Raw genomic sequence first — 13,720 nt, 5'->3', positions numbered from 1 at the left:
GATGCCCAATGATCAGGAGAACTATTTAAAGGCAATGGGCATGGCCCAGCTTCCAATCCGAGGATCAGGTAAATTAACCCCGGAACAGCTAGATGAAATCTAGCCGACGCCAATGAGCAAATAGTGGTCAAAAGCGGAATTACCGCTGTCTGTCGAACGACCTGGTCTGAGCAGCGTCCGACATGACAATGACATTACAGCAGGGACAGGTGAGGAACACTGTAAGTTTTGTGTTTGACGCTCTTCTGCTACAGGTGATTTCTTTTTGCGTGTGTGTATCAAATGGCACCACTTCCTGTCACATGGATCATTGCATCAGAGCTCACCTGTTGACTGATGACATTGGCATAGAAGGCAAAACTGTTGGGACGTTACGTGGAACAGCAATGACCAAGAACTTGGGCAAGCTGGATTGCAGGAAGGCAAATGAAACAGGACACACCAAAGACACACAACCAGTGGTGTATTCAAAGACAGGACAGGAACTGAACAAGTATAGCCAACACAGGTATTGCTGCAGCTTTCCGTGTGCATGATGGATAGCCGCTGACAGCAGAAATGAAGAAGCTAACTTGGTTAAAGAGACGATGCGGCAGCATTTGAAGTATAAACAAGTCCAAAAAGGAGTTTGTTTTGCTTACAGCAGACAAACAGTTTATCAACATGTCTGATCCAGAAAGTAGATGCAGATTTTAGAAATTATAGGGGTTTGAAGAGAAGATAGCCACTTGATGAGGCAGCCTTGAAAGTACACAAAAACTGAATGTTTGCTTATACAATACTCAAACACAAAAGTGTCTTTGTCAGCCTTAAAAGAGTGATGCGCCCTCTGCTGGATGAACTCATATGAACTCGAGCCTGTGAAAAATTCCCACACTCGAGTTCATATGAGGACATCCATCAGAGGGCGCATCACCGCGACTCAAGGTAACTACAGGACATTCACCTGCATTCCACTCATTCCCCGGGGTTTTACAGCCACGAGCACTGCATTAGCACAGCTCCTGCCTGTAAAATGATTTAACCCCTTCAGATGGATTTACATCGTGGGACTGACAGAACGACGGAAGGTATGGGATATTGTTGATTTTGTATGTTACCTTTCTTACAGGACGAGGGTCTTCAGGTGGATTACCAGTATAATAAAATATTAAAACACCCTGTGTCTTTATTTAAAAAAATACTTTTAAATAATATGTGTGTGTTTTATTAACCATTTCGTACTATTGGATTAATAATGGATAGGTGTCATAATTGACGCATCTCCATTATTAATCTGGCTTAATGTCACCTTACAATAGCAAGGTGACATTAACCTTTCATTACCCCATATCCCACCGCTACACGGGAGTGGGAAGAGAGAGGCTAAGTGCCAGAATAGGCGCATCTTCCAGATGTGCCTTTTCTGGGGTGGCTGGGGGCAGATGTTTTTAGCCAGGGGGGCCAATAACCATGGACCCTCTCTAGGCTATTAATATCTGCCCTCAGTCACTGGCTTTACCACTCTGGCGAAGAAAATTGCGCGGGAGCCCACGCCATTTTTTTCCGCCATTTAACCCTTTATTTTAGCAGCTACAGCGCCCACATTTTGCACATACACGCTACTAACGTTAGTAGTGTGGAATATGCCAAAAAAAAGGGATATGAGATGGTTTACTGTATGTAAACCATGTCTCTTATCATGTCGGGTTTGTGAAGGAGAAAGAATAAAAACGGCAATTGAATTACCGGCTTTTCTATAGAACACTGCAGCGTATTTCTCACAAGTCACACGCATGGTCCGTGTGTAATCCGTATTTTTCTCGCCCCCATAGACTTTCATTGGCAATTTTTTTGCGCAATACGGTGACAAACGCAGTATGCTGCGATTTTCTACAGCCGTAGAAGACCGTATAATACGGATCAGTAAAATACGGCAGATAGGAGCTGGGACATAGAGAATCATTGTACCGTATGCAATCCGTATTTTCTACACCTCTCATACGTCCGTAAAACTCGCTAGTGTGACGCCGGCCTTAAAGAATATGGAGGGACAGCATAGACACGTCACTTCCCACCCTAACTTCTCCCAGCTCAGCCCATTTTGGCTGTGCTGCTTCTAACTCCATAATTCGCACAAAAACTGCACCTTTTGAAAGCATAATAAGTCAGTTTTCTGGCATAAAAGCTTTGTTGCATTACCCACCATTGTGCTTATAAGTCATTATTGAATACATATAAAGTTATATATAAAAAAAAATGATAGTAATATGTTTAAAAAAACTAGAGATTTTTTTAAAACTGATAAATGCTCTTTTTTCTATGTGTGGATGGCGTGAATTAAGTATTTGGTTGTAAAAAAAATGGAGCCGGTTTATTTATGTTTGGCAATTTTTTTTAATTTTTTTTTAGCAACAAGAAGTTTTTTCATTTTGTTTTTTACTAAAGTTTTTTTTTCCAAAGAAATTGTTTAAATTTTCAGCACTTTTTAAGAAAACATAGAAATGACTGTGACTTCTATAATTTTTCATCTTGTGATGTGAATATGTGACTAATCATGTTTGTGCCAAATTTATTACAGTGATGCTCACTGGGTGATAACAATTTGTGCATCTTGATAGACAGCTTAGACACTTATTCCTGGTCCTGGTTGTCTTTTATTAGATCAATATTTTGATTAATATTTGTGACTCATGTCTTTTATTAATCTGGTGCATTCAATGACCCCACCCTCACCCCTTTTTTAAGACTTTTAATAGGAGTTTAAGTGCAAGGAGATTCTAAAACATGAAAGTCATCTGTATGACATTTATACCTGTTTTTCATCTCCGCTCCCAACACGAGTCTGGCACAATTTTACTAGTAAATTTGCCCCATTATATTTTGTTAGCAAAAAACATTTCATTGTCTATAGCAATACTAAGGTGCTAATACTGTCTCCCTGTATCTGTTCTGGAACAGTAAAATATATATATATATATATATATATATATATATATATATATATATATATATATATATATATCTATATATATAATTGTCTAAGGGTTTTTCCGTCTGTCTGTCTGTCTGTCTGTCTGTCTGTCTTTCTGTCTGTCTGTCTGTCTGTCTGTCTGTCCTGGAAATCACTCCATATAAGGTATGGTCTACAAACAGGATACCTTATATGGAGTGGTCGGCGGTTTGTAGACCATACCTTATATGGAGTGGTCGGCGGTTTGTAGACCATACCTTATATGGAGTGGTCGGCGGTTTGTAGACCATACCTTATATGGAGTGGTTGGCGGTTTGTAGACCATACCTTATATGGAGTGGTCGACGGTTTGTCGGGCGGCCTCGACCAATCAGAGATGGGCACAGCTATGGGCACAGTCTGCCGCGAATTCTGGAATCATCATTGTCCATATACTACGGGGACATGCATATTCTAGAATACCCGATGCGTTAGAATCGGGCCACAGTCTAGTATATATATATATATATATATAATTTGGTTGCTGTCTCTACCTTTATTCAGTATTTCAGAGTATATTGACAACTGGGGGGATGTCCTGTTATTGGCGTACTTTCACACTTGAATATAGTTTGAAGACTGGCTGTCCTACCTGGGTTCCTGAGGTACATATCAACTCATTATAATTTGTCTTTCATTTCTCTAAGGCAGGGGTCCCCAACTTGTGGCTCCAGAGCCATATGTGACTTGTGTGCCCATGATGTGTGACTCGTGGTTGTCAGACATCTTGGTACATTAGACCCAAATCTAACAAACAGCTATGAAGAGTTGTTCACCAGATTGTGACTTTTGTGAGTAGCCCCACACAGAACAGCTGATCTGGATGCAAATATACTGGCCTTTAGGGTTTTTGAGATTAATTATATATAGTAATCTGGAGATAAGATGATGTTGCCAGTCGGAAAGGTACTTAAAACTGGATGTGCTTGTATGGCGGAAGTGCGTGATGTGAGAAAATCAAATTGGGATGAGATGGGAACCCCTGGATGAAAGTGTACTGTATGTGATCAGTGTGAATTCTGTTAGAAAGTTTTCACTTTTATTATACCGGTAATGGGGGCTTTGGGTGTCACTACTTTTGGAGGGTGCTAGAGCACTATGGCATTACTTCAGGGAGGACGCCTGGATGTGGCTTGTGATACTCTCACAGAGCTGAATCAGGCTCTCGAGGTAAAAATGTTGGGAAGCATCTCATGCAGTTTTCCGCTGGTCTCGGTGTGATTAAGGATCACAGTGCACGGACTGTCAGGGGGTCTCCCAACTGGAGCACGTGGGCTTCATGTGTTTCTATGAGGCTGTGAGGCACCAGTCGGTATAGCTGCAGCCAGTCCATGCATTATGATCCATGATCAAACCGATTTCCATGGAAATATGGAACTAAACGTGAGCCATAATACTTCTGGAAAATAAAAGTTAAATTGAAATTTGTTTCTATGGCCAATGTAGAAATGTTGTGTATACAGTTTTGGTAAATCTTCAGAGATAATTACATTAGTTAAAATCTGCTTCCACAGTGTAAAAAATATGTCTGATTTTGCCCCCCGTTTAGGCATGTATTCATTTTACATGTGTGTTGTAAATACTGATCAAGTTTTCCTTTAAATACAGATGCGTATACAAGAGCCGAAGTGGTCTACAGCTGGACACGAGAACCAGCACTGTCTGTCGTAGTTGCTGAGGATGGCTCCAGGTTAAATCAATATGATCTGCTAGGTCAAACGGTGGCGTCTGGAATCGTTCAATCTAGCACAGGTTTGTGAATATTTGTACTTTTCCTTCGCATGGTGTGCGCTTTACTTCCTATTGACTTCTCTTGTCTAACGCGATAGAATCTCACTCCGCCAGTAGATGAGTTGCTACGGCAACAAGAGAAAATCTAATGATCAATTATTGTCCAATACTATCATTTTCAGGCTTAGTTAATCCTGGTAATGATGCCCTTTTCAACATCTGAAGCAAAATGAAAAGGGCAGATTATAAATAGTAAGCAGAGAAGTAGATTTTGGGGTGGTTAAGATTGTTAGAAATAATTGTCATTTATGCTAAATGGCTATTGTTTTGAGAAATGTACATGTTCCATTTTTGGCATCGCAATATTCATTGGGAAGTTAAATTAGCATGTGACTGCTACTCATCATTATAATAAGAAAAGTGTATTTCAAGGAGACATCATTTAATGTACCGTGTAAACCAAAACAAACAGAGAGCTTAGTTTATATCAATGTGGCATCGTCATATGACCTTGACTATGTCACCTTGCATTCATTCCCGTGTCTTAGGCACAGAAAATTGCTTCTATGTAACAAGAAAAACGTAAAGTGATTTAAAAAAAAAATAAGGATACTGACAAAATATAACAAAAAAAATACACACAAAAAAATTAAAAAGGAAATGGCTCATATGAAAGAGAGGTTTTATATATAAACATTTATTGTGAATAGACTGTGTCCATTATATCACTGGGAGAGTATTTCTTAATAAATCTATCATGCTTCTGGATTCGAACCCTTGATTTTTGTGTTCTGTATCTCTTCACACTGAGCCACAACAGATACACCTTTTCTTTGGGTGTTTTAATTTTGTTATCTTTGTTTCTGGTGGTTTTGGGTAACAGGTATTGTTCACTTACTCTGTTTGCATGTCCTATCATCTTTCGGGTGCAGCTTTAAATACCTTCCAGTACTGGAGGTTCCTACTGGTCATAGACTTTGTTGGATGCATTCACTTTGCTGTAGTTTGTTGCTTGCAGTTCTTTTGTGCGTGATTCCTTTACTCCTTAGGGAACTGCTACTCTAGCTACAGTATCCTAGGAGCTGCTAAGGACATTCAGGGAAAGATGCCATCAAGTGGGGGCGCCATTGCATTATCTTAGGGTGCCAACCTCCGCAGTCAGGCAGGGACATACTAGGGTCAGAAAAGGGCATTTCGTAGCCTGAACAGAGACCTGTCAGGTTCAGGTATTTATTCTGCGGGTTTGTACATTACACGTGTGAATGTTCTTTGGCAGTTATAACAGAAGCAGCATCATCAGTCATTGTATTGTCTAATCTAAAATAAGAGTAGTCATCATTTTTGTAAAAAATAGAGTACAATTTGGTTCCACCAATAGAAATTATCTACAATGGGTTCTGCAATAGGTTTACCTAGAATGTCATTCAAAGTGCATTTCAGCAAATCTTTATGCATTTATAAAAGTGTGACTCATCTACAGTTATGAGAAAAATTAAGTACTCCCACTTTCAATTTCATTTTTATTAGGGATAATGAAAAAGCATTTGGTCCCTTGAAGGTCTAAAAGTTATCCGAGTACAACCTTAAATCAAAAACAGCACGTGACTAGTGTTGAGCATTCCGATGCTGCAAGTATCGGGTATCGGCCGATACTTGCTGTATCGGAATTTCCGATACCGAGATCCGATATTTTTGTGATATCGGGTATCGGGTATCGAAACAACATTAATGTAAAAATGTGTAAAAGAAAGAATTAAAATAAAAAATATCGCTATACTCACCTGTCCGACGCAGCCTGGACCTCAGCGAAGGAACCGGCAGCGTTGTTTGTTTAAAATTCGCGCTTTTACTTGGTTACGTGAATTCCCGGCTTGTGATTGGTCAGGGCGGCCATGTTGCCGGGACGCGGACCAATCACAGCAAGCCGTGACGAAATTACGTCACGGCTTGCTGTGATTGGTCCGCGTCCCGGCAACATGGCCGCCATTAACCAATCACAAGCCGTGACTTCACGGGAGGCTGGACTTGCGCGTTTTTTTAAAAAGCGCGCGTGTCCAGCCTCCAGTGACGTCCCGGCTTATGATTGGTCACGGCGCCATGTTGCCGGGACGCGGACCAATCACAGCAAGCCGTGACGAAATTACGTCACGGCTTGCTGTGATTGGTCCGCGTCCCGGCAACATGGCCGCCATTAACCAATCACAAGCCGTGACGTCACGGGAGGCTGGACTTGCGCACTTTTTAAAAAACGCGCGTGTCCAGCCTCCAGTGACGTCCCGGCTTGTGATTGGTCAGGGCGGCCATGTTGCCGGGACGCGGACCAATCACAGCAAGCCGTGACGAAATTACGTCACGGCTTGCTGTGATTGGTCCGCGTCCCGGCAACATGGCCGCCATTAACCAATCACAAGCCGTGACGTCACGGGAGGCTGGACTTGCGCACTTTTTAAAAAACGCGCGTGTCCAGCCTCCAGTGACGTCCCGGCTTGTGATTGGTCAGGGCGGCCATGTTGCCGGGACGCGGACCAATCACAGCAAGCCGTGACGTAATTTCGTCACGGCTTGCTGTGATTGGTCCGCGTCCCGGCAACATGGCCGCCCTGACCAATCACAAGCCGGGAATTCACGTAACCAAGTAAAAGCGCGAATTTTAAACAAACAACGCTGCCGGTTCCCTCGCTGAGGTCCCGGCTGCGTCGGACAGGTGAGTATAGCGATATTTTTTATTTTAATTCTTTCTTTTACACATTTATATGGTTCCCAGGGCCTGAAGGAGAGTTTCCTCTCCTTCAGACCCTGGGAACCATCAGGAATACCGTCCGATACTTGAGTCCCATTGACTTGTATTGGTATCGGGTATCGGTATCGGATTGGATCCGATACTTTGCCGGTATCGGCCGATACTTTCCGATACCGATACTTTCAAGTATCGGACGGTATCGCTCAACACTACACGTGACACATTACATTGTGCTATTGTTTACTTAGCAAATGCTGTATTGCAGTGCAGAAACAATGAGTGAAAAATTACGTACACCGAATAGATCAACAACTTGTAGAGCCAACTACTGTATACCAGCAATAGCTTAAAATATTAGTTTTATGTATGATTTCATGTCTCTCACAGCATTCCAGAGAAATTTAGCTTACAGTATATACTCGAGTATAAGCCTACCGGAGTATAAGCCAACCCCCCTAATTTTGCCACAAAAAACTGGGAAAACTTAATGACTCGAGTATAAGCCTAGGGTGGAAAATGCAGCAGCTACTGGTAAATTTCAAAAATAAAAATAGATACCAATGAAAGTAAAATTAATTGAGACATCAGTAGTTTAAGTGTTTTTTGAATATCCATATTGAATCAGGAGCCCTATATAATGCACCATACAGTTCATGATGGCCCCATAAGATGTTCCATACAAAATACGCCCCATATAATGCTCCATACAATTTATGATGGGCTCCATAAGATGCTCCATATTAAAATATGCCCCATATAATGCTGCACAAATGCTGATTATGACCCCATAAGATGCTCCATAGACACATTTGCCCCATGTAATGCTCCACAAAAGTGGATTATGGCCCCATAAGATGCTCCATACAGATATTTGCCCCATATAATACTACACATGGCCCCATAAGGTGCTCCATAGAGATATTTAGCCCCTATAATATTGCACATGGCCCCATACAGATATTTGCCCCATATAATGCTGCACATGGTCCCATAAGATGCTCCATACAGATATTTGCCCCATATAACGCTGCACATGGCCCCATAAGATGCTCCATACAGACATTTGCTCCATATGCTGTTGCTGCGATTAAAAAAATAAAAAATTACATACTCACCTCTCAGGCCGCCGGCACTTGCTATATTCACCTGCTCCCCGTTCCACCATCGGCTCCGCTGTGTCTTCCCCGTCCTCTGCACTGACGATCAGGCAGAGGGCGGCGCGCACTAATCATGTCACCGCACCCTCTGACCTGAGCGTCACTGCAGAGGACGCGGAAGACGCAGCGGCGCCGACGGTGGAACGGGGAGCAGGTGAATATCGCACACCGAGTTATACTCACCTGCTCCTGGCGTGGTCCCTGCACATCTGTTCCCCGACGCCGGCAGCTTCTTCCTGTAGTGAGCGGTCACATAGTACCACTCATTACAGTAATGAATATGCGGCTCCACCCCTATGGGAGTGGAGTCGGGTCCATATTCTTTACTGTAATGAGCGGTACCATGTGACCGCTCACTACAGGAAGAAGCTGCCGGCGCCGGGGAACTAGGGATGTGCAGGGACTGCACCAGGAGCAGGTGAGTATTATTACACAGCTCCGCTCCCCCTACCCTGCCGATCCCTGGGTATGACTCGAGTATAAGCCGAGAGGGTTACTTTCAACCCTAAAAAGTGGGCTGAAAATCTCGGCTTATACTCGAGTATATACAGTACTTTTCTTTACAATGTTGCCTAAAGAACAAAGATCAATTATTAATATTTTTTTTTCATAAATCAATAGTACATGTGAAAATGAGAAAGTTTGTAATATATCTTATCAGCGAAATCAGCTTCTTTCTCCTTCTGCATTAATCATTCTTTTTCAAAATTCTGAAAAGTGAATGCAGATTTCCCATTAGTGAGATAGGAGATGTTAGTAAGGGTACCGTTACACAAAACGATTTACCAACGATCACGACCAGCGATACGACCTGGCCGTGATCGTTGGTAAGTCGTTGTGTGGTCGCTGGGGAGCTGTCACACAGACAGCTCTCCAGCGACCAACGATGCCGACGTCCCCGGGTAACCAGGGTAAACATCGGGTTACTAAGCGCAGGGCCGCGCTTAGTAACCTGATGTTTACTCTGGTTACCATTGTAAATGTAAAAAAAAAAAAAAAAACGTACATACTCACATTCCGGTGTCCGTCAGGTCCCTAGCCGTCTGCTTCCCGCACTGACTGAGTGCCGGCTGTAAAGTGAAAGCAGAGCACAGCAGTGACGTCACCGCTGTGCTCTGCTTTTACTTTCCGGCCGGCAGTCAGTCAGTGCGGGAAGCAGACGGCTAGGGACCGGACGGACACCGGAATGTGAGTATGTACGTTTTTTTGGGGTTTTTTTACATTTACGATGGTAACCAGGGTAAACATCGGGTTACTAAGCGCGGCCCTGCGCTTAGTAACCCGATGTTTACCCTGGTTACAAGCAAACGCATCGCTGGATCGGTGGCACACACACCGATCCAGCGATGACAGCGGGAGATCCAGCGACGAAATAAAGTTCCAAACGATCTGCTACGACGTACGATTCTCAGCAGGGTCCCTGATCGCTGCTGCGTGTCAGACACAGCGATATAGTATGGATATCGCTGGAGCGTCACGGATCGTACCGTCGTAGCGACAAAAGTGCCACTGTGAGACGGTACCCTAAGTGTTCATAAAGTTCTTTGGAGAACTGGAACTGTTGTTTCAGGAGAACTTGCAGAACAATATGTGTGTCTGCCTCTAACTCCTTCTCCTTCCATCTCTCCTCTCCATAGTATTTTAAAACCACCAGCTGTTATCTTACATTTCAGTAAACGGAAAATCTGAATTCAGAGTGAACGATCAGTCCTGCAGGCCGGGGATACACTTGAGTATGCAATGCGAGAAACTCGCTTGAGTCCAGGGCCAGACTGGCCATCGGGCATTTCTAACAAATACCAGAAGGGCGGGTGCCAGTAGTGGGCCACTCGATCCATGCACGCTGTGCCGCTGTTAGCGGCGAAAGCGCTGACTCACCCCCCCGCCAGCACCACCGCATTCAACTTTTGAATGCATTGATGGAGGAGAGAGCGTCTGCTGAAGCTCCCTCTCCCATCATTCCCCACTCTGCCCCTGACACTGCGAGTGTACGATGATGTCATATCGCGTACCTGCTGTGTGCTGGGCAGACTGCAGCCGCTGAGACCGGAGCCAGGAGCAGCGCTGGGCCCGATGAGAGGTGAGGATTGTATGTTTTTTTATATATCAATGAGTAATAACTGGATTGTGGGGCTATTGGGGGGTGCTACATTACATTCTATGGGGGACTGTATTATATTCTATGGGGGGGCTGTATTACATTCTATGGGGTGCTGTGTTCCATTCTATGGGGGACTGTTTTACATTTTATGGGGGGCTGTATTACATTCTATGGGGGCTGTATTACATTATATGGTGGGCTGTATTACATTCTATGGGGGGTTGTATTATATTCTATGGTGGGCTGTATTACATTCTATAAGGGAGGATTGCATCATACTTTTATGGGGCTACATTATATTCTATGGGGAGGTAGGCTGTATTATATTCTATATTAAATGTATTCTATGTATTAAATTTATTATATTCTATGAGGGGTGATTGCATCATACTCTATGAGGGGGCTACATTATATTTTATGGGGAGCTGCATTATACTATATGAGAAGAGCTGCATTGTATTCCATGGAGGTGCTATATTATATTTTATGGGGGGCTGCATTATGCTCTATGAGGGGGCTATCATATATTATATATGCAGGGGCTGCATTATACTATATGAGGGGGCTGCATCGTATTGTCTGGGGGTTACATTATACTTGTGGCTACAATATATTCTGTGGGGTGGATGACTATGGTGGTGCATTATACTATATGGAGCACAATGAAGAGTGTATTTTACTATATGGAGGACTGAGCAGTGTATTTTAATGTATGGTGCACTATGAGGAGTGTATTATACTATATGGAGGACTAAGGAGTGTATTATACTATATGGAGGACTGAGGAGTGTATTATACTATATGGAGGACTATGAGGAGTGTATTATACTATATGGAGGACTGAGGGGTGTATTATACTTTATGGAGGACTGAGGAGTGTATTATACTATATGGAGGACTGAGGTGCACATTATAATATATGGAGGACTATGGGGTGTATTATACTAAACAAGCAAAATGCTGCCTATTCATCAAGTGATTGGATTGTTTATGTGGGAGCAGAAATCCTTGTTCTCAGCAGCACATCGCCGGTGTAAACTGTAGTTGTGCTGCTGATGACATGATACTGTATGGGGACAGATTGATCTCATTGTGATTGTTCTGTTCCCTTCATTCTTTCTCAGTTGGTGTAAAGAGGCCGGTAAACAAGCGAACGACTTCAGCATTGTTGATCACACTCGTTTAGTGGCCTGAGATCAGCGCATGTAAATACAACAGAAATGCTTCGCAGGGAGACCAGGCAAGGATGATGACAGTTGTAGCTAGCACCCGACCCCTGGGAATAGCGTTAGCTCTACTGCTTTTCCCAGCCGCCAAAGCATTTAATTCTGATATGTGTAATAATTTTTAGAGTTGTTGTCAGCTGCCTAATGTCAGCTGCTATCAATCCCTTGTGTAAGTAATGGAGAGGTGTCAATCAGACACCCCACTACTAGCCCAGACCTCATGAGACCCAGCGACTCTGAAGAGCAGCGATGGTAGTAACAATACCGCTCTTCACAGTCGCTGAGCTCAGCGCAAGACCCGGAATATCTGAAGAGCAGTGACGTTACTGATGTCACCGCTTTTCAGAGTCACCGGGTCTCATGCTGCACAGCAAAACTAAAAGTGGCTGTAGGCAAAGTTTATGGTGCATCAGAATGAGGTTCCATAGCCTTTGGCCGTCTCAATCCCTTCATTATCTATGAGATCCAGTTATATAGGCAAAGCTGTAATTATATGTTATATAGTCATGTTACACTTCCCTCACTTCTTGTAACCTACAAGTGTACAAAGATATACAGTCACCATGTGACAAGTGGGCCTCTCCGGCCAATCCGGCCCTGCTTGAGTCTTTCGCATCAATACACGGCACTGCCACTGGCACTCGGGACCGAAGTGTGCAGCTGTATATACTTCTATGCAGCCGAAGGCTCCAGTTCCGAGTGTCGGCGGTAGTGCCAGATATTGATGCTAGAGACTTGCGTGAGTTTCTCGCATTGCACTCACAAGTGTGACCCTGGCCTAAAGAAGCAGATTTCTCGGATAACATATGTTACAAAGTTGTTTATTTTCACATATACTATTTTTTATGAATAAAATATAAAACAATGGTTACTCTTTAAGTTCATTGAGTTTTGTGGGCATTTGCCCATGCACTGCACTGCTTTATTAAAAAAGATATCCAGGACTTAAAAAAAATGTGACCAAGCCCTAACAGACAAGTAGGTCCTATCTACCTGCCTGTTGTGTCCTGTGCCATTCTCCACTTGCAAAGAGTGGCAATAGACTTCTACTGATGTTACGTCAACAGAGCAGGAGTTCCTTTTCCTTTTGACGGCAGGACTACTGGTGTCATTCTGATTGACAGCTGGCTCCCCGCTGCCAAACTGGGGGATGTAATCTGTCAATCAGCATGATGCCGGTAGTCCAATCCTGTCAACAGGAAGAGAAACTGCTGCTCTTTTGACAGGGAGCAGCTGAAGCTCCGGCAGGAGCGGTCAATGACCGGGGCCGGGTACAACAGGCAGGTAGCTGCCTCTGTTACCATCTACATGCCTGTTAGTGCTTTGAGGAGCTGGCCCTGTTCTAAAGACTATTGGACCAATTGATGTAGTGCATAATCTGCTGCTGGAAGGGATGCCAACTTTTTCCAGCACGGAGCAACGGTTATGTCAATATTATGGTTGTGTTCTATTACAGATTTGCTTGCTGTTTTATTACAGTTTTGCTTGCTGTGTTTTATTAGAGATTTGGTTGCTTGTCGATTCAGTGCCTAAAGGTACCTTCACACGAAACGACTTTGTAACGATATTGCTAGCGATCCGTGACGTTGCAGCGTCCTCGCTAGCGATATCGTTTAGTTTGACACGCAGCAGCGATCAGGATCCTGCTGTGATGTCGCTGGTCGCTGAATAAAGTCCAGAACTTTATTTGGTCGTCCGATCGCCGTGTATCGTTGTGTTTGAAAGCAAAAGCAACGATACCAGCGATGTTTTACACTGGTAACCAGGGTAAAC

At 43.4% G+C, this 13,720-nt stretch overlaps 1 protein-coding gene across 1 annotated transcript in view; it reads left to right on the top strand.

Moving 5' to 3' along the window:
• Positions 1-13,720, top strand: part of GABRA1 (gamma-aminobutyric acid type A receptor subunit alpha1) — a 302,930-nt gene that overhangs the window by 190,597 nt on the left and 98,613 nt on the right. Inside the window, exon 7 of the mRNA XM_077266108.1 lies at positions 4,601-4,744. Within this exon, the coding sequence (XP_077122223.1) occupies positions 4,601-4,744 (144 nt within the window). The remainder of the gene's footprint in view (positions 1-4,600; positions 4,745-13,720) is intronic.

Source organism: Ranitomeya variabilis, chromosome 5 (genome assembly GCF_051348905.1).
Source record: "Ranitomeya variabilis isolate aRanVar5 chromosome 5, aRanVar5.hap1, whole genome shotgun sequence".
In the NCBI taxonomy this organism is placed as follows: Eukaryota; Metazoa; Chordata; class Amphibia; order Anura; family Dendrobatidae; genus Ranitomeya; species Ranitomeya variabilis.
Note: the sequence above shows the minus strand (reverse complement) of the source record. Positions and strands in the feature narration are given on the sequence as shown.